The 20,838-nt window shown below is 37.4% G+C and overlaps 1 protein-coding gene across 1 annotated transcript; it reads right to left on the bottom strand.

Annotated features, from left to right (window-relative positions):
- Positions 1-10,559: 10,559 nt before the first annotated feature.
- LOC145737501 (uncharacterized) lies at positions 10,560-11,408 on the bottom strand. The gene has a single exon (XM_081992205.1). The coding sequence runs from the start codon at positions 11,406-11,408 to the stop codon at positions 10,560-10,562; it is 849 nt and encodes a 282-aa protein (XP_081848331.1).
- Between the last annotated feature and the right edge of the window lie 9,430 nt (positions 11,409-20,838).

Genomic DNA, 20,838 nt, shown 5'->3' with positions numbered 1-20,838 from the left:
TTAACGTTTTTTGCTAAAATCAAAATTAAGAAAGTTAAGGGGGTGGTCAAAATTCAATCAATCACCCTGTACACGGGGCATAGCTTTCGACGTTCTTCTGCCACGCTATTAGCAGACTCTGGTGCCGACTTGTCAGTTCTTAAGAGACATAGGGGTTGGCGATCAAATACGGTAGCAGAGGGTTACGTGGAAGACTCAATGGCCAACCAAATTAACATTTCCCATAAGATACTAGGCGAAACTGGGGAAAGAAAAGATGCTAACAGCAAAGTTGAATTATTATGTTCAACATCGCCACAAACAACTGAATCAACTGCAGTAAATTTAGAGGAAAAACAAACCTTAAAGAAACCCATTTGGAAAAAGATATTATTTTTCCAGTAGGTGGTGGAGTTCAACTGCAGTTTAATAATTTGAAAGATTGCAATTTCTATGTTACATACCGGGTGTAACATTTAACTTGAGACATCTCAATATCTCGAAAAATAAGCACTTTTCGAAAAAATGTTTAGTATCAAAGTTGTATTATTCCGCGGGGGAAATACATTGATGACAAAATTTGTATTCCTCTGCCCCTCCATGTGGGGGGGAAGGGGGGTAACTTTCATTTTTTAAATGGCACCCCCAATTTTTTATTGCAGATTTTTGTCGTTTATAGCGCCATCTATCGTTAATACAAAAAAATGTTTTAAACAAATTCCACGTGTTTTTAGCCGCAGAATCTGAATCTGCAATAAAAAATTGGGGGTGCCATTTAATAAATCAAAGTTACCCCCCTTTCCCCCCACATGGAGGGGCAGAGGAACACAAATTTTGTCATCAATGTATTTCCCCCGCGGAAAAATACAACTTTGATACTAAACATTTTTTCGAAAAGTGCTTATTTTTCGAGATATTGAGATGTCTCAAGTTAAATGTTACACCCGGTATAAGGAATAAAAAATGTGTATCTATTATATAAAAAACTGTACAAATTAAACGTTTTAATAATAAGTTTTCTTATTTGCTTTACTTTTAAATGATGTGAGCGAGAAATGAATAAGCGAATGTTGTTTAGAGTGATTTACAATCTTAAATTTAAAATTTTAAATCACTAGTTAATAAAAGATTGTTTAAATCGTTGCTAAGCGTTGAATAATTGACCCAGAATAGAGCAAAATTTAATAAACACACATATTATGTGCCTATACAGGGTGTTCCTAAATATCATGTACAAACGAAAGGGGGATTCCTTGGCATATTTAATTGGTAAAGTTTCATATAAACATGGTCCGCAAATGCTTGGTTTTTAAGATACAGGGTGTCAAAGTTTTTTCTAAAAAAACCTTTTTTTAATAATAACTCAAAGACCATTCTGCCGTCAAGTTTTCAGTAATTGAATGATATTTATGTCTTCTAGTGGCGTCCCGAGGGGCAGTACCACGAATATAAAAGATAAAAAAAAGTGCGCCACTGCCTTTTTTAATAGTATATTATTTAGGTTTAGACAGAAGCTTTTATTGACCTAGCTGTCTAAACCGTGGATAATATAGCGTTTTTTCCACTATTACCATATTTTTGATGGCCCTTTTATTGAAAATTAAAAAACTTAAGATAACAACATGAAAAGTCAACCTAATTTATATGTCTCTGTCAAGTCAAGTATATTTCATATGTATTAATAGACAATGACATTATTATGTACCAAGGCCAATAATATTTCCTTTTTTGTTGTTTGTGCCAGACTAGAACTAGAGATTAGACTCTATTTTTTACCTAGGTCAACAATGACCATTCAGGTAGAGAAAACGAATTTCTCTAATTACTAATCGGTCAATAATGATATGTTAATCATGTTAGTAGTGGAAAAAATTATTTTTTTTTTGGAATCAGCAACTAAATATACAACTTTTGTGTCTTGTAATTTTTTCGTATCTTGCTTCGTTTTTGAGAAAAAAAATAAAAACCATTCTCTTGCATGCCATATATTAATAGCTTATTTGCATTTTTTTGCAAAAAAAGAGCAAGTTCGCTTCAGCTTTTGATAATTACTTTGTTTTTATTTATTTTTTATGTTGTTTAAGGGCATGCAAGGGAATGGTTTTTATTTTTTTTCTCAAAAACGAAGCAAGATACGAAAAAATATCAAGAGACACAAAAGTTGTATTTTTAGTTGCTTAATCAAAAAAAAAAAAAAAAAGAAATAATTTAAAAAAAAGTCAGTGGCGCACTTTTTGTTTCTCTTTTTTATTCGTGATCGGGACTTCTCGGGACGCCACTGGAAGGCATAAATATCATTCAATTACGCAAAACTTGACATCTTATCATTACCTCAAAACACTGCAAAATTTCAATAAAATCGGCCGAATGGTCTTTGAAATATTATTAAAAAATTGTTTTTTAAAAAAACCTTTGACACCCTGTATCTTGAAAACCAAGCGTTTGCGGACACATGTTTATATGATATTTTAGCAATTAAATATGCCATGAAATCACCCCCTTTCGTTTGTACATGATATTTAGGAACACTCTGTATTCATCATAATCTGCCTAAAAGTATGTCAAGTAATACTGCAGGCGAACTCTTTAACGAATACCAAGGAAATTTCTTTGCTATTGTAACATAAAGATTACACTAGGTGCCGTTACCCTAAGTTGCCCCGGTCTCCCCCAGTACAATGTTTGTGTCAGCAATATTGGCGAATTGGGGTCATGATGTGGGTATAAATACTGCACCAAAAGCACGTACAGATTACCGAACTCTGGGGTCTCCCCAGAGGGAGGTCACTGACTGATCTCTGGGTTAGTCTGGGTATGCCTATTGTGGAACTTAACGTGGAGCAGTAGGTGACCAAGTGCCACACCCTAGATCAGCCCTAGCAAAGGAAATAGTGTGGGCGAGCAGCTTAAGTTGCCGTTCCTACTTACCTCCCTTTGTTAGGTTCTTCACGTCTTTGCCGGCTCGGTGAATGCCCTCGGACCTAAGTCTAGGGTTCATTCACCACCGCTAAAGCGCTGCCCTCCGTGTATCTTCTGCCTAGCCAGTTTCACATCATGCTCCCAGCCATCTTGGCCATCTGGGGGTGAGATAACTATCTAGACTATAAGGCACTATAACGTAATAAAAGTGGGTTACCTGTGGAATCCTGTGTATTCTTCCCCCTCAACCAACCCTTAACGTGACACTATTATAGCAAACTCTTCTCTATCGTAAAACACGGCACTCTCTATGTTTCGATCGGCACTTAACGTAGCTATTCGGGATGTGCAAAATAGAATGACCAAATAAGGTCTTGCTATGATTTTATTGATTTTATCTCTTTTTGGGGCATGAAGTTTTACATATGTCTAGCTTTCTTTTCCGTTGTCTTTTCCCTAGACGTAAAAGTGTGGTTAAAGTACCCATCTTAATAATAAATGTTGTGAGTTGTGCCCTATATAGGCTATATTGATTTATTGATTGTGTTTAGAATTTGTTTTTTTATTTACTAGTTTTTGTGTGGTTTTTGTTTTAGACTTTGTGTTTAGTTTTGGTTAAGTTTGATCCGTACTGAATTTTATCAAAGTGAATAAAGTTTTTCAAAATGGGTAGGTAGTAGATAACATCACTTAAAATTATTAAATTAATATCACTTTACATTGCACTAACTCATTGCAGAGGACCAAACTAGACAAAGGGAATTTAGAACGTCTCCAGAACAATGGAAGATAATAGTAGGATATCTAGAAGACTATTCCATTCTATTAAAAAACAAATTTCAATCTTCAGATGGTGATTATGAGAAACACCAAAAATTGTGGGAAAACCTTGCAACCCACTTAAATTCAATGGGACTGGGAATAAGAATGATGATTAACCGAATATAAAATATAATTTTCTCCAGGCAGTTGGAAGATGGAAATCAAAAACTAAGGCCAAAGCCAGTGCCATAAGACTGGAGGAGGTCCAGCTATTGCCCCACCTCTAAATACAACGGAGGAACGGTTAATGAACCTTCTGGGGTACAAGTCCATCACCGGGGACATGAATAAATAATTAGGCATTGTGAGTATTATATAGTATTTTTATCGCGCCATCTCAAGAAAACACCGCTTCCTGAAGCCACGTACGTAAGGTGATCCTGGTAATCACTGTCCAGTCTTTGATGAGTGGGCACAATAAAACAACCCGTTTCAAAAAGAACACTGGTTTAATAGCAAGAGTCCTTAAAAATACTCGGAAAACCCCAAACATCCCCCTTTCTTGGTTATATCAACAACTACTCTCCTCTTTTCTTAACCTCTCTCTCTCTTTTGCGCCCGATACACACGCCGTCTACTAATCGCCGCCTACCGTATGAAAAATGAACTGAGAGCTGCCACAAACAACGATCTATTCATTTTAAAAATAATTTGCTGGCTCCGACATTCTCCCACCTGAGGGATGTTCTAAGATAACATCGAGAGAGATTGAACATTCCTCACCAAAGTTAGGAGGCGTAAAATACAACTTCAACTTATAATTTAGATTTTACAAACAGGCAATACTCAGTATTGCAAAACGCCATAGAAAAATCATTAAAACCTAAACATATTAAACTATAAAAAACGGTTTGGCACTTTTACCGCACGTCCAGATCGAGTAACATTGACTTTTGGTACTCCCGCACTAAGACACTCTGCATTCTCTTGAAGAACAGTCTCTGACCGAGAAGCGCCATTGTTGGGAGTCTCTTTCATTTCCAAAATCTCGGTTACGTCTGGTACTCGTTCTGACTCCTGCAGACTGGTCCCTTCATTTGATTTGAACTCCGGAACAGTGCAACATTCCAGGGGAAAAAGCCGTTGCAGTGGTCTCAACATTTGCCCTTTGGCCGTAGCAATTTTGGCAAGACGTATTTGTCCATCTCGACCCGGCAATGTTTCAATTACACGTCCAAGTGGCCAGTCTAATCTTTTCCTGTTGTCACTGCCGATTAATACTATGTCTCCCACATGGCATGATTGAACGTGTAAATCCATAATGAGACATCGAACCACATGGTGTTTTGAAGGCAAGACTATAGGAAATCGGAAGTTTTCGGTGTCCTCTCTCGCCGAGATCTTAGATTTGATACGGAAAAGCTTATCTACGCCTTAGAAAAGGTTTAAAGTATGAAGAGTTCTGACCTCCTTCTCAGAGAAACCCTCTCTTGTACGATTTTTAGCAGAAACTTCTCTGCAATGTCATGTTCTTGAGCGGATAAATCTCCAGTACGTTTTTCACTAGGATGTCTCATATTGTAAAGGAAGCGAAACATCCATGCTAACATTCTCACTGTCTTATTGTACTTGGAAAAATACAATAGATTCCATCTATCTGATGATGTGTCGAAACCGTGTTTTTGAGTGTTTGAAAGCACGGTAACCAGACCTTTTTTTACTCTCAACAGATATATCGTGTTCATTATACTCAGGAGGTAAAGGCCAGTCTTTAGGTTCACTATACAGCCATGTCGGGCCCTCCCACCATCTGGAACGCGATAGCTGCTTGGGATTACAGCCATGTGAAGGTAGATCAGCTGGATTGTGGACCCCTGGTAAGTGCCTCCAATTTTCCGCAGGCGTCAAATTGCGTATCTCCGAGACACGGTTCCAGACAAAAATGCCCCATTCTACCTTCGGCTGTATCCAGGACACCACGGTAATCAGAGGGAGAAATCACTCCAAAAGAAAGAGTCAATTGGGCCTCTCAAATTTTCTTTAGTTTGATCTAGCTCCTATTGTCGCAGCCAATAATTCTAACCGTGGAATGGTCATCTTCGAGTCAGCTTTTCTGATTGGGGCGACTCTAGATTTGGCGGCTACGAGGGAGATTTTAACTTCGTCTCCTCGGCGTACGCGTAGGAACACAACACACGCATAGGCTTCTTGACTGGCATCACAAAACGTATTGTTACGGTCTGGGCCTACTATGCTCGATACTTCTTAACGGGCGCTCGCTTCGGGATGAAACCGATGCGCCGCAATATCTGGCCGGGCGCGTATTAAAGTAGGCCACAGTTAGGAAGCGCTACCTGGAATATTCTTGAATGGTCAAGGCAACCCGCGAAGCGTTTCGCGGTCATTCTAGAACGTGGTTTGCGAATATAAAAGAAGCGGCGTTGACGACGGCGTAGTTAGTTAGTAGTGTAGTGGATTAGTGAATTTGGGAACGCGGATAAGTTTAAATAGCGGAATAATTGTGGAATTGTAGTAGTGTTTTTAGTAGCTGTGTTAATTATTGTACGGAGTGTTTTGAAGTGTAATAAATTTATTAATCGTTGAGTTAAATTGACTTTGTGTGAACCCACGGGAAAATCGTAACAATTGGTGTCAGAAGTGCGATCAGATTTTAGTGCGACGTGAATTGGAACTAAACTTCGGGTTAGAGACTTGTGTTCAGAACCGGACTAGAGATTTTCGGAACAGTGGTGTGTTAAATTTATTTTATGCCAATAACAAGACGTCAAAGTGCAAATATGGAGGCCCAACTTGCAGCTATTATGGCAATGCTTGAAAAACGAGAAGAAAGAATTCGACAACAAGAAAAGGAAGGACAAGAAAGGATTCGACAACGAGAAGAAAGAATTCGTCAACAAGAAAAGGAAGAACAAGAAAGGATTCGACAACAAGAAGAAAGAATTCGACAACAAGAAAAGGAAGAACAAGAAAGGATTCGACAACGAGAAGAAAGAATTCGTCAACAAGAAAAGGAAGAAAAAGAAAGGATTCGACAACAAGAAGAAAGAATACGACAACAAGACAAAGAAGAAGAAGAAAGAATTCGACAACAAGACAAAGAAGAAGACAGAGAGCGGCATGAAAAGCGTAACGTAGAAATATTGAACGTTCTAGCGGGGACCAAGACAGAAATCAAAGAGTATGTAACCCATAGTCTCAGTAAAATTCAGAATGATGTTCGGGAGGACATTAATAAAATTCATAATGATGTTCGGGAGGACATTAATAAAATTCAGAATGATGTCAAGATAAAGCTACGCGACTTAGAGCGGAAAATTGACAGCAGAAGAGTCAGCTCTACAGTGATCACCGGAAACGGGCTCAACAAGATCAAGCCTCCCACATACGACGGTCAAACTTCATGGGCAATGTACCAACTCCAATTTGAGGCCGCTGCAAATGCAAATGGATGGAGTACCAAGGAAATGGCTGTAGCACTAGTAGTGGCATTACGAGGACCTGCATTGGAGCTGTTACAGACGGTGCCTATCGCCCAACGAAGCAACTATGAAGCATTAGTAGCTGCATTAGAACGTCGTTATGGGGATCAACATAAGAAAGGACTGTATCGAACGCAATTAATGGCAAGACAGCAGAAAACTGGTGAAAATCTAGAAGAGTTTGAAACCGAAATTCGTCGCCTTGTGTATCTGGCTTACCCAGCCGTCCCGGATGAAGTCCAAGAAGAACTTGTGGCACAGTATTTTGTAGATGGGATTCGAGATCTGGAGGTAAAGAAATGGCTGAAGATGTTCAAAGGGAGCAACAACAGCGAATTACTGATTCGAGCGCTGGAAATTGAAGCTGCGTGCAATGATTTAAAGCCAGAGCCTATTCAAGAGGAAGGAGTACCGCCAGCCGATCATGTTGCTACATCAATAAATAAAATTGAATCAATGTTCGGCCAATTAGTGCAACGAATGGCAGCATTAGGAAATGGTCAGTCCAGACAGTTAGAACGGTCACGTCCGATTACGAGAGTGGAGTGTTATCGATGCGGACGTACGGGACACATTAGAAGGAATTGCAGACAGCGGTCTTGTTCCCCAAACCCGCAGTGCCGACGAAATCAGGACATTAGAACAAATCACCGGAACTCTTCTGTTAAAAGAAATATTACATGTTATATTTGTGGACGTAAAGGACATTACCAATGGAATTGCAGACAGCAGTCTCGTTTACCGACCCCGCAGAACTGGCGTAACCAGGAGCAGGAAATGAAGAATCCAGAAAGACATTTACCGCGATATGTAGAGGATCGTCAAGCTTTGGATAGTGATTTAAGGTACCGGAAAGGACAAATTCATAATGGTTGGAGGATTGGTCAAATCGCGATGGTGACAGATAAAGAGGCTACAAAAAGAATGAAGAGCAGCGTTTCTAAGGAAGACATATTGAAAGGACAGCGCTCAGACTCTGATTTGAAAGTAATCAGAAGATGGTTGGAGAAGGATTTGAAACCGGATTGGCAACAGATTTCCAGATATGGACCAACAGTAAGGGGTTACTGGTTGCAGTGGAATTCGCTTCGACTGCGAGATGACTTAATTACTCGCAAATGGGAAAGTCCAGACGGAAAACGCTTTGTTTACCAAACAATAGTGCCCAATTCCTGCAAAGAGAATGTGCTGCGAGAACTACATGACAGTCGCGGAGGAGGACACTTTGGAGTAAACCAGACTTTGGCTAGAATAAGAGATCGGTTTTACTGGATTAACTTCAGAAAGGACGTTGAGGAATGGTGTAAACGGTGTGACCAGTGTTCGTTACAGAAGGAATCCATCACAATTCGGGAACCTGAGAGAGAGAAGATGAAACCAAACAACGACCGTATGAAGATGACGCTGGACCACAGACCAACTGGTGGCAATTATAAGGAAGGTGATGCTGTGTGGATGTTTCAACCCAGGAGGAGCAAAGGATTAAGTCAAAGATGGCAACGACACTGGGAGGGACCTTACAATGTGGTAAAAAGGTTAAACGACGTCGCATACAGAGTCCAACGCAGCCCCAAAGGCAAGATGAAAATTGTCCATCTGGACAGATTCAAGAAATACCAGGGACTAGATGAAGCGGATCGGGACGATCAGCTTTAAGAGGGGGGCAGTGTTACGGTCTGGGCCTACTATGCTCGATACTTCTTAACGGGCGCTCGCTTCGGGATGAAACCGATGCGCCGCAATATCTGGCCGGGCGCGTATTAAAGTAGGCCACAGTTAGGAAGCGCTACCTGGAATATTCTTGAATGGTCAAGGCAACCCGCGAAGCGTTTCGCGGTCATTCTAGAACGTGGTTTGCGAATATAAAAGAAGCGGCGTTGACGACGGCGTAGTTAGTTAGTAGTGTAGTGGATTAGTGAATTTGGGAACGCGGATAAGTTTAAATAGCGGAATAATTGTGGAATTGTAGTAGTGTTTTTAGTAGCTGTGTTAATTATTGTACGGAGTGTTTTGAAGTGTAATAAATTTATTAATCGTTGAGTTAAATTGACTTTGTGTGAACCCACGGGAAAATCGTAACAGTATGTAGTGTTCTGATTCGGCTTCACCTGCCATGATCCAACGAGGAATTTCTATTTTCATCAGGTAATTTAGCTCCTTGTACCAATTAATGAAAGCATTGGCTTCATTAATTTAATTTAATTTAATTAACTACTATTGTCTACCGGTTGGTCCCAGGTAAGCTCTTCACTCCACAGTTTTTGCAGGATAAGTTTAGGCACCAGAAGAGCTGGACATAAATAACCAATAGGATCAAACACCCTCTGTGTTATGGATAAGATCAAACGTTTTGTGACTACCATGTTCTGATTGTCATCGTCATTGATGAATCCAAAGGCTAGACCCAGTATTTTCTCTCTTCTTTATAGTTGTTGTTAAATAAAAGTGGACTGTATATCTTTTTTTTGATTATTTTATTCAACACACCAACAATGGTCAAACCACATGCTTTTTAGACAAAATATATCTCTCCGACCAGAATCTGTCGAAAAACACTTCTAAAAAACAATGTCACTTTTGTTTGGTTAAGTTCACGTCCACTTGCTCCTCGGCTGTCACCCTTTTCTTCTCCTCTTCTTTCGCGACTGAACAGTCATCGTGTAGAAAATGCTGACTTAGTCTCAAAACGTCAGTTTGAGGAGAGGGGGAGAGGGATTGGGACCCGTTTCTGAAACAGAACTTTGGGTTCGCTCCCACCCTCGTAAATCAAATTGTCCTTCGGACATACCTGCACGAGCCTCTTTAATAAATTCATCATTGCCTAGGCTTGTCACACAGTCACACAGTTATTGTCACAAGCTATTCAGTGCACAAGTTAAATGGTATTCCAGGCAAGCCCCTAATAAGAATGGACTGCTAATTAATCCAAAAACAACAACTTATGCCGAAATACGACTTCTTGACCTTGGGTATCCATCCATAAAAACTTTAGGTAATTGCGGTCCTTTTCGTTGACACCAATTTGAAGAAAAGCCTTCTTGATGTCTGCTACAACACCTATTTTGTTTTCACGATATCTAAGAAGTACGAAGAGAGAAGGACGGAATTAACTCAATAAGGTTGGGTCCTTTTTCCAAACAATGATTAAGGGAAGGTCTGTCTTTTTCGTGGGCTGATGCATCGAAAACGGGCCTAATCTTGGTTGTGAGGCTGCTTTCTTTAATGACTGGACGGTGAGGAAGAAAATGTCCACTTTCCAGATCTAGGACACTGCGTGGAACAGCCTCAATTATTCCCTCTGCTAGCCATTCATTGAATATGTCCTGATATTGATTAAAAAGTCCATCATTTTTCAGTTTGCGCACGACTGAACTTAACCTTTTTTGCGCCAAAGTGTAGTTATTTGAGAGAGGTGGGTGGGCCTTCCAACCAGGGAAGTCGAACTTCATAGCGCCCATGACTGTCTGTAGTTACAGTCTGCAAGAAAAGTTCTTTTGCTGCCAAGGCCATGTCTTCTTTGGATAGTCGGTCAGTCGGATTTTTGATTCCAATGACTTCTAGCTCCCATAAGTCACTGATGGAAGCATTCTTGATCAGAAGGTTCACCGTTGTCATAGTCACATCGGAACGAGGGGAACTGACAGGTACTTTGCCCATGAGAGTCCATCCAACTTGCGTCTCCATTGCAACCAATCCACAAGACAGTTGCCGACGGTTTCCGGTGTATAAATTCCCTACCACGTCAACTCCTAGTAAAAGTTCAATTGGGCCTGTCCCGTTAACATCAGAAAGTTCAATGTCCAAATCTTTTAGTTCACTAGTCCACTGACCTTGGAAAATTGATGCTACTTCACTACAAATAGAAGGTTGATCAAGTACTTCAAATTTAAAATTAAACCTCCCATGCTTTATGGTAACATCATAGCAGTGATGACTGTTGAATATCTCTGAACCACCAAACAAACAATGGATAAGCTTTTCCTGAACTTTTGACTGCAAACCAAGCGCCATGGCCGTGTCTTTGAGAATGTAGGACCGCTGGGATCCGCTATCAATTAAAGCGCGGACTGTTTTAGAGCCATTCCCACCTATCAAGGGCACTTGAAGGGTTTGCAAAAAAGTATGGGTGCTTGTCTGATTAGCTAAACTCTGATCTTTAGGAATATCCGGAGGAATGCTATAGTGACTGTTATGTAAGCTGTCAGGAACCCCTTCGGTCTGTTTGTTTGAAGGTATATCAGGGCACATGATAACAACATGAGATTTACTACAAACAGCACTGAGACGTGTCCTGCAGTTATTAGTTGGGTGTCCACCTTTTAGGCATCGAAAACAGACTTTCTTTGATAACAGAATAGAACGTTTGTGTCTCCACCCAGGTGGGACCCAGAACAAAAAACACAAGTAGTTATTTTTGAGACGACTTCACAATTTACCAGTCCCATAGCAGTAGGACAATCTGAAAACCTCTTCTGAGTTGATTTGTTCCTAGAAGGACCTCTATGGTCAGTGTCGCCATATGATGAGGGTCTCTGCAAACCAAAACCCTCAGTAGCCAATGAAACTCGTTGTTCATTCTCCACTTCATGTTGAAGAAAGAGCAACAGTTTTTTGAGGCGAATTTCCAGTGGAGAAACAGGACAAGCAGCATCTTTTTCAGGGCTATGACAGGATGATGACCGTTGCCAAACTGTAAGCAGATCATATGGTAAGCACGATTCTATGAGAGGAAACAAAATTGCTGAACAGTTCTTTGAGGTAATGCCCAAGGTTTCCAGTGCTCGTAGCTGGGTCTCGATGGAATCGTACAAGCTGGCTATCTCTATTTTTTGTTTAAATGCAGAATTGCTTAAAATGAGCCTTAACAGTTCCCTAACATAATACTCAATCTGCAGATCCTTTCTGCCAAACCTACTTTCCATACTCTCCACCATCTTGTTATAATTTTCGCCCATGGCTGGGTAACTTTCGACTAATTGTCTAGCCCTACTGCCCTGAACTGTCGCTTGAAGTAAATATTCAATCTTATCGTTATTGTCAATTGACTCATCCTCATGTACCTTCCGAAATTGGACCCAAAAAGCCAGCCAGCCTCGTATGCTCCCATCATAGTGTTTAAATTCTATTCGAGGTAACTTAAATTTACGCCCACCTGTACAATTTTCATTTACACCTGAGTTGTGGGTACCTGTGCTGTCAACTGTGTTCACTTCTGCAGCTGTATTACCATGGAGTTTATCTATGTTGGACCGGAACGTAGAAAAGGTTTTGAAATAACCATCCCGAGATTCTATTTATTTAGTTCTATTATAATTCGTCACTTTTATCCAAAATTAAATGCATTTAATTTGATTGATCAGAAATTTATAAAGATCGTTAAATTACCGAAGTACCTAGTACGTGATCTGATAAACATATAGTGTCTGAATTTATTCAAAGACCTACTAGAGTTTGCAAGTGGTAGTTATCCAATGGATATTGGTTGTAATATTCATACTGCTGTTAGTCAATCAGCAGTATCACGAAGCATTCAAGAGGTGATAAATACACTTAATCAACTAGTAATTTTTAATCAATGATGAATGACACTCTTGCTTCTCAAAAAACTTATTTCAAAAGGAATTTTTACAAGCTTATTAAACGAAACGCGAAAATATACAAATCGTGTCTATCACTGTCCCGGTTGACGTGGCGAGCAGTATATTTTAATTTTAACAAATTTGGTATCGTTGAAGCGAGCATTCTTTGGGCAAAAAGAATCAACCAAAATATAGTTCATTTAGTTGAATCTTACTCCGCCAGGGCCGCCAGGAGGCTAGAGTTAACACCATATAACCCAAATCCCAAATTAATCAAAAAAATTAAATGTAATGACTTTTTCTTTATGAAAAAGGACCCAAGTAACATCCAAATAGGCTAGTAAAAACAGTTTTTTTAAATCTCGTTCCTAACCTCAAATATTGGGAAAAGCAGATTAATGGATCTTTGAAGGCCAAGAATCGCACGATTTAAGATTTGTGATTGAACGAAGCCGTTTTTAAAAACTAAGTTTTATTACAAAAATTGTAAACTACAAATTAAAGGATTAAAATACGTCTTAACAATTAGAAGGCTAGACTCTGACTGTCTTAATACAAAATACAATAAAATGAATTAAACCGAATTATGGCGGATTCCCAGGTCTAGTCAGTAATATAATGGCTAGCTAGCAGTATTCCCGGAATAGGTGGCCTCATAACTCCTCCCCCTGTAGATTCAGCTACACGGTCCGACTGGGTAGTTGAATATCTTGGTCTTGAAGAGATTCCCTAGGGATGCTTTCACCTTGTCTTCTAGGATTGTGCTTTCTTCTGAGATTTATCTTTTTCAAGATAAAGTACACCAGCGCTATTATTAGTGATACGTAAATGAATACAGTCCAAATACTTGGGACTTTTATGTTATCAGGAATCACAAATCTGGGTTCATTATCAATGATGCCCCTTTTAAGTTTATATAAATCATCGAGTCGAATATCGTCGAGATGAACACTTAAGTTCAACTTGGGCATTAGTTTGATGTCACCGGCGATGTCAGGAAATAACACTATTTGATTCTGGCTATTGGTGGAATGAAGATTGTTTATCGTTTTGCCTCCAAATGTTATCTGACACTCCATTGGAATTTTAGCAACATACGTCCCGATTAATTTCAAATGGTCTTCTTGGTTGAAACAAGTCAATTGTAATGACTCCATATGTGGAAGTACTATTAGACATTGACTGGAATAGTCTAGTGGATTAACTATCGGTTGGTTTAGTTCTAGTTGAACTTGACGACAGGTAGACAGATGATGGGACTTGGCTTCCAATAGCTGTACCTCACATGAGCTGTTTACGTCCAAGGTCTGCAACTCCATTTTGTCGCACACGTAATACTGGTCCTTTATTTTGGTGCATTCAGTGTTACGATATGAATAGTGCAATTTGTTTTTTAGTAAATATTTACTTTTTGGCAAAATAACCTTAAAGAGACTCTGTGCATAGATTGGAGCTGAATAAAAATGATAGTAATTTAACTTTTCGGGATAAGTTATTGGTATTTTTAGTAAAAAGTTAACTTTGTTGTTAAAAATGTAGCTTTCTACTTTAATAAGCTTCTCATACAATATTGTATTTTCCAATGTTACTTCCAGTGGCATACGATTTGTATCAATCACCTTTTTTACGTTTAATAGCTCAAAATAGAGATGTTTTAATAATGCTTGGATGCAAAATTTTCAATTTTGAGAAAGTAATTGCATTTTCTATATCTGTTAATATTGCATCAATAATTTCATACAGATTTATGACTTGGTTTAAAACATCTTTTATAAATGCTGTGTTTTCCCGTAGTGTGGTTTTTTGAACAATTAGTCCGAGTTGATTTAATTTACTTTCTAGCAACTTTTCATTGTGTTGGACTGTTTCAATTGTGTTGTTAAATTTCTCTAAAAGGTTGAGAGATAAGGAATTCTCTTTTCTAATGTTTGAGGTTAATTTATTTTGACTTAATTGTAGCTCTCTAATTAAGTTTTCGTAACGCTCACCATCTGAGGCGTCTAGATTCCCAGTGACTGCTTTGAAAATTGAACCTATACCGTTTATTAAGCCACGCTTGTACCTCTGGGGTGCGGAATTATTTCCTTAAGTTTTGTTTCCGCCCTATCTTGAGTGAGAGTTAGTATTTTTAAATAATTTATTATTTCGAATTTATATTCTGGATGTTTTGTTATAGTTTCAGTCAGATTGAATGATTTATAATTCAGTTTATTTAGTTCTTCGATTATGGGATTCATGTCGTAGTAGTGCAAAAGTGTATATGAATATTCTTCCAATTTTGCTTGCCCCAATTTAATTGAAATTAACCCAGGATTGTCCGTTATTTCCTTAACAGTTATTTTTTCTTCGATTGCCACTGCAATTACTATGTGCAGAAATCTGGAATAAAATTACTGTTATTAGAAACTATACTTTTGTTGTAACGGTCGCCTAATGTTAGAAAGGTGTACCTTTTCTTGATTTTCTGTTTTTCCTGTCTTTTTCTTAGTATTTATGCTAACTAATTTAGTAGGTTTAGAAAATCTATCAGTATGTTTTTGTCTGATGTGTTTTTTAAGGTACACGTTTTGATCTGGTTTGAAAATTTCATTTACATCATCTTTATTTTTATTTAATTTTTCAACTAAATTTTCTTTTCTTTTGACTAAATTAGCATTTATTTGGGAATATGAAGCTTTAGTTTTTTCTTTGTGATTATTGACATAATCATTTATTAAAATTTGATCTAATTTAATATCAAAAGGGTCGTTGGTAGTAATGTGTCCTTGGATGACGTCAATAGGTTTCAGATTGGTAACAGAATGGATGGTATGGTTGTAAGCGAGAATAGCGTAAATCATTTTTGTTTTGATTGGGGTATCGCCGTATTCTTGATTGTTTAATAATCGAATATGTTCCGCTAAAGTGGAATGTAGTCGTTCAACGACTCCATTTGATTCAGGATGATGCGGCGAACAAAAATGAATTTTGATTTTATGTAAAGTAAGAAGTTCAGTTATCACTGTATTCTTAAATTCTGTACCATTATCCACTATAATTTGCTTAGGGATACCATGATGTGAAAAATAATTTAGTAGGTTGTCAGCAATTTCCGTTGATGCCAAGGAATTCAAATAATATGCTTGAGCATACTTTGAAAAACTATCTATTATGGTTAAAAACTTAGATTTTTCCAAAGTATAAGTATCAAGATGTAGGATTTCGAAAGGTCTTGAAGCTGTAGGGGTGATATTTATTGGGATTTTAACAGGATTTCGTTCGTATTTGCTTCGCGCACATATTTCACAATCGTTGATATAGGTTTGGACTGAAGATTTTAGCTCAGGCCAATAATATTTTTCTTTTAGTCGTTTGACTGTTTACTCTATACCTCGGTGATTAGTTTTTCCCTCATGGCAATTTTTAATAATATCCCTAATATCTTCTTTAAGTTGTACATCTATTAATTTTTTCAAGCAACGTATGAATTTGAAGGAAGGCCAACGAAAAGTTTGTCTAATTATTTCACAAAAGGGTTCGAACATATTGGGATCTTCAAAATATAGGTAATACGTTTTATTAGGTACCATTGCTTCTTTAACAAAATTGATTACGTCTTGATCAAAATTGTTTTTTGATAATTGTACGTGAATTCTTTTTTTACTTTTATGCAAGATGTGGGTTGTAAATTTGGATGGAGAGTGCAAAACATTATGAATGATAATTTGGTTTGCTCCGTAATTTACAGCTGTTTCAGAAATTGGTACACTACAATTGGATCTTGTTCGGCATTAGTGTGAATTGTATTATTGTCATCATCATCAGGCATTTCCAGCGGGTCATTATCTGGTTGCGCAATAATAGAAACTTGATCCATATCGCGATTCGTTTCAGATTCAACGGTGTTGTCATACACCTCGTTAACAAACTTGTCTACATCAAAGTTATCAGGGTTTTCTGTTTCCTTAACATGAATCTGAATACGAGACAATGCATCTGCATTCGTATTAAGTTTCCCTTTTTTGTAAACTATGCTGTAGTCAAATTCTTCTAATTTAATACGCCACCGGAGTAATTTTGATGACGGATCTTTCAGGGAAAATAACCATTGCAAGGGTTTGTGATCTGTAACGATATTAAATTTCCTGCCGAAAAGGTAGGGTCGAAAATATTTTGTTGCCCAAACTAAACACAAACATTCCTTTTCAATAGTTGAATAGTTTAATTCTGATTCATTTAAGGTTCTCGACGCGTATGCTATCGGTAGGTCTTGTCCGATAGGTCCTTGAGATAAGACGGCACCTAATGCAAAATTGCTTGCGTCCGTCGTTAAATTAAAGGGTTTTTCGAAATCCGGATATTGCAAGATGGGTTCATTAATTAATAGATTTTTACAAGTTTCAAAACAAGTTACGAATTCATTATTGTGCTCGATGGTAGCACCCTTTTTTAAACATTTAGTTAGTGGTTTAGTTAATTTCGCAAAATTGTTAATAAAACGCCGATAGTAACCCAAAAGTCCTAAGAAGCCTTTTAGTTGTTTTGTTGTTTTAGGAATAGGAAAATTCTTTATTGCTTTAATTTTTGCCGGATTTGGTTTTACTCCTGATGGTGTTACTACATGACCTAAGTAAGCAACTTCACGTCTTAAAAACTCGCTTTTGTCAAGTTGACTTTTGAAATTTGAGTCTCTTAATCTCTGGAAAACGAGCTTGAGATTTTCTATGTGTTCTTGCAAGGATGTTGAGAATACAATTATATCGTCAAGATACACAAGACATTTTTCATTTTGTATTCCACGCAGTATGGAATCCATGATTTGCTGAAAGGTTGCGGGCGCGTTTTTTAACCCGAAGGGTATTCTCAAAAACTCATAATGCCCATTTTCTGTATTGAACGCGGTTTTTTGAATATCACTTCCTTCCATTTCGATCTGATGGAAACCAGACGCAAGATCAATTGTGGAGAAATACTGACATTTGCCAAGCTTGTCTAAAATATCAGTAATTTGTGGTAAAGGATATTTTTTGTCAATTGTCTTTTCGTTTAACTTGCGGTAATCAATAACCACTCGCCATTTTTGCTTTCCGGTAGCATCCAACTTCTTTGGTACCACCCAAATTGGTGATGACCAAGGCGAATCCGAAGGCCTAATGATCTTTTGATCTAACATTTTCTTTATTTGGTTACTGACTTCCTGTCTGTGAACAAAAGGGTATCGGTATGTTTTTGTGTAAACCGGTAACTCGTCCGTTGTTTTAATAGAGTGTTTAATCTTATTGGTGAAGGTTAAGGGTGAATTCTCGTTATAAAAAATATCAGAATATTCTTTGCATAATTTTACAATGTGATATTTTTCTTCCGAATTTAGATGATCGTGTCGAAGTTTTGATGTGTCCAATTTAGGTTCTGATGCCATATTATACTCAAAATTGTTTTTGTCGGAATTGATTTTGTGAATTAAATCCGTTCGAAAAATTTGGGAAAAATGGTCTGACATTTTGTTGTGGGTAGTATTGTCCAAAAGGTTGCGATTGTCGGGGTTTCATCTGTTGCTGATGTGAATTTTGCATTTTAACATTGTTTGCGGGATTACTTTGAAAATATCGTACATTACTTTCCTGTGTAACGTATTGAATAGCTTGCGCAAGGTCAATAAACTTCATGCAACGGATGGTATTACCTAAGGGTTCTTTTAACCCAGATAAAAAGGTTGTTAAAGCCAATTTTTGGTACATACTACGTTTTACATTGGCTGTAACATTATCGTCATGCGCATCTACATAACTAACAAGTAAATTTAAAAGTTCTAAGACTCTATCATAGAAAATTTTTGGCGATTCATTGTTGTTCTGTTTCAACATTACCAAATCTCTATTCAGACAAGTTTCGTCTCGAGTATCTGCAAAATTACGGTTTAGGGTATCTTTTAATTCTTCCCAAGTAGTAACGTTTTGAACGTTTACTACAACTCGGGCATTACCAGAAAGTTTACCAAGTAGACAATTCAACAAATAGATATTTTGAAAATTATTTCTATTGGTAACATCATAAAAATGATCTATTAGAGACTTACAAGTTGCTAAAAACCTGTTTAACTCACTCGGGTTACCATCAAATTGTGGTACGCAATTCAAATACTCGGGTTTAAACTGAGCCATATCTGTGATTAAATTATCTGTATTAGAAATTGGTAATACAACTGTTCCCGTTTCAAGAACTTTTGTAAGATTGTCTTCGAAAACTTTAATATTAAAATTAGATTGCGTATTACTATTAATTCTTTCTTGCACTTTCCGATCTTGAAAAGCGGAGTCAGAGTCACTTGAAGGTTCGATATTATTAATAGATAAATTATTTAGTAAATCAGATAAAGCGTTTTCACTATCTGTCATTGAGAAAAAATTGCACTTACATAACTAGTGTATTCTTCATGCTGGTTATAGGCGGCAAGAATTTCTTGTAGCGATGTCGTCCACTTCCAAATTCCTGTCTACCTGCAAACTCGATCAAGCCTTTGATCGAACTCCAAATTTTAGCGGTATGGGATCCAGTCGTCAATGGCGATTTTGGTCCAATGTCGATGCTAGGAGCCCGCGAAATCGATGGGTAGATTTCCACGATAACGACTTATTGACCGTTCACTTCACTAGTAAGTCCTTTTCGCGATGAAAGTACCTGATTTTGCGATTGCCAATTAACCGGAACTCGGAAAATCAATACACGATGTACTGAATTTTGGGAATCCTACTGACTGCGCCACTTAAGATTTGTGATTGAACGAAGCCGTTCTTAAAAACTAAGTTTTATTACAAAAATTGTAAATTACAAATTAAAGGATTAAAATACGTCTTAACAATTAGAAGGCTAGACTCTGACTGTCTTAATACAAAATACAATAAAATGAATTAAACCGAATTATGGCGGATTCCCAGGTCTAGTCAGCAATATAATGGCTAGCTAGCAGTATTCCCGGAATAGGTGGCCTCATAACTCATGTTTTTCCAAAAAAGTAACAGTTGCAACGCTCAACATATTTTTGTACTATGTTAAAACCTTATTTCATTTTGCAATGAAACTTTGGGTTATTGTAAATAAAGGATCGTTTTATTAAACTGAGGGTGCGTAATGACTCATTTGTATACAGGGTCGTCAAAAAAAAATCATAAACTTGCCACTAAAAAAATTAAAAATCTCAAGTTTTTTAAATAGAAACCCACATTTTTATATTCACATAAAAACGCCCTGCATGTATTTCGACGCATGCAGCACATGTCTTGTTTTTATGTGAATATATACAAAAGACACTAAATATACAGGGTAATTCAAATTCGACCCTCACCATTGGGATCTCGGAAACTATAAGAGATACGACAAAGTTTAAATTGGGGCAAAGTTGCGCAATGTAAAGCTCAACCAAATGCCGTTTTAAAAATTTCGATTGTCCGAGTACTTCCGAAGATATCCGAAAAAAACTGAAAATTTGATTTTTTGTTTTTATTTATTTCGAACCTTGTTTGAAGAGATATCCCAAAACTAAAAGCATCTTTTCATTGCCACTTTTTCCCAGCTATTCGATGATGGATTCAAATTTGTCACACGACGTTTCCTTTTCTGTCAGTCATCATCAACTTTCTTTTTTCTTATGGGCGCCATATTGGATTTTTAGCCCACCAAATAGTACGTTTTATTCTGATTTTAGTGATGTATAATAAGTTATGATTTGCTTCATAAATAACAAAATAATTCAATAAAAACTAATTTTACGTGTTATTGGCTTTGAGTTAATGGGCCGTTTTAAAAAATGTCATTGTTTGACGGTACTTGTCAAACACGATAATTCGGACGATCATTAGAGCGTCAATCATAGTTAAAAATGTATCTAGAAAAGAAACCCCCGCAGAAAATGTTATTATTATACAAGCATTGCTGAACTATTTAGGTTAATCAGAAAAAGAGATTTGTTAGCATTATCTCTAACTTAAAAGGCTTATTTACGTTTCCAAGAGAAAGATCATCATTTTAGGAACTTCATTTTTTGCCAAATTTCAATTTTTTATAATGTTAAGTGCAAGTTTATAGTTATTTATACAGTAAGTGACAAACCATTTTTTATTCAT

Source organism: Ips typographus, linkage group LG14 (assembly GCF_016097725.1).
Source record: "Ips typographus isolate SLU linkage group LG14, UJ_Ityp_2.0, whole genome shotgun sequence".
Classification (NCBI taxonomy): Eukaryota; Metazoa; Arthropoda; class Insecta; order Coleoptera; family Curculionidae; genus Ips; species Ips typographus.
The sequence above is the reverse complement of the archived record's forward strand: the minus strand, read 5'-3'. Positions and strand labels throughout refer to the sequence as shown.

Bases quoted from the DNA above. Each gene is read 5' to 3' on its own strand.
- LOC145737501 (XM_081992205.1), bottom strand. From the start codon at position 11,408: ATGTGCCCTGATATACCTTCAAACAAACAGACCGAAGGGGTTCCTGAC.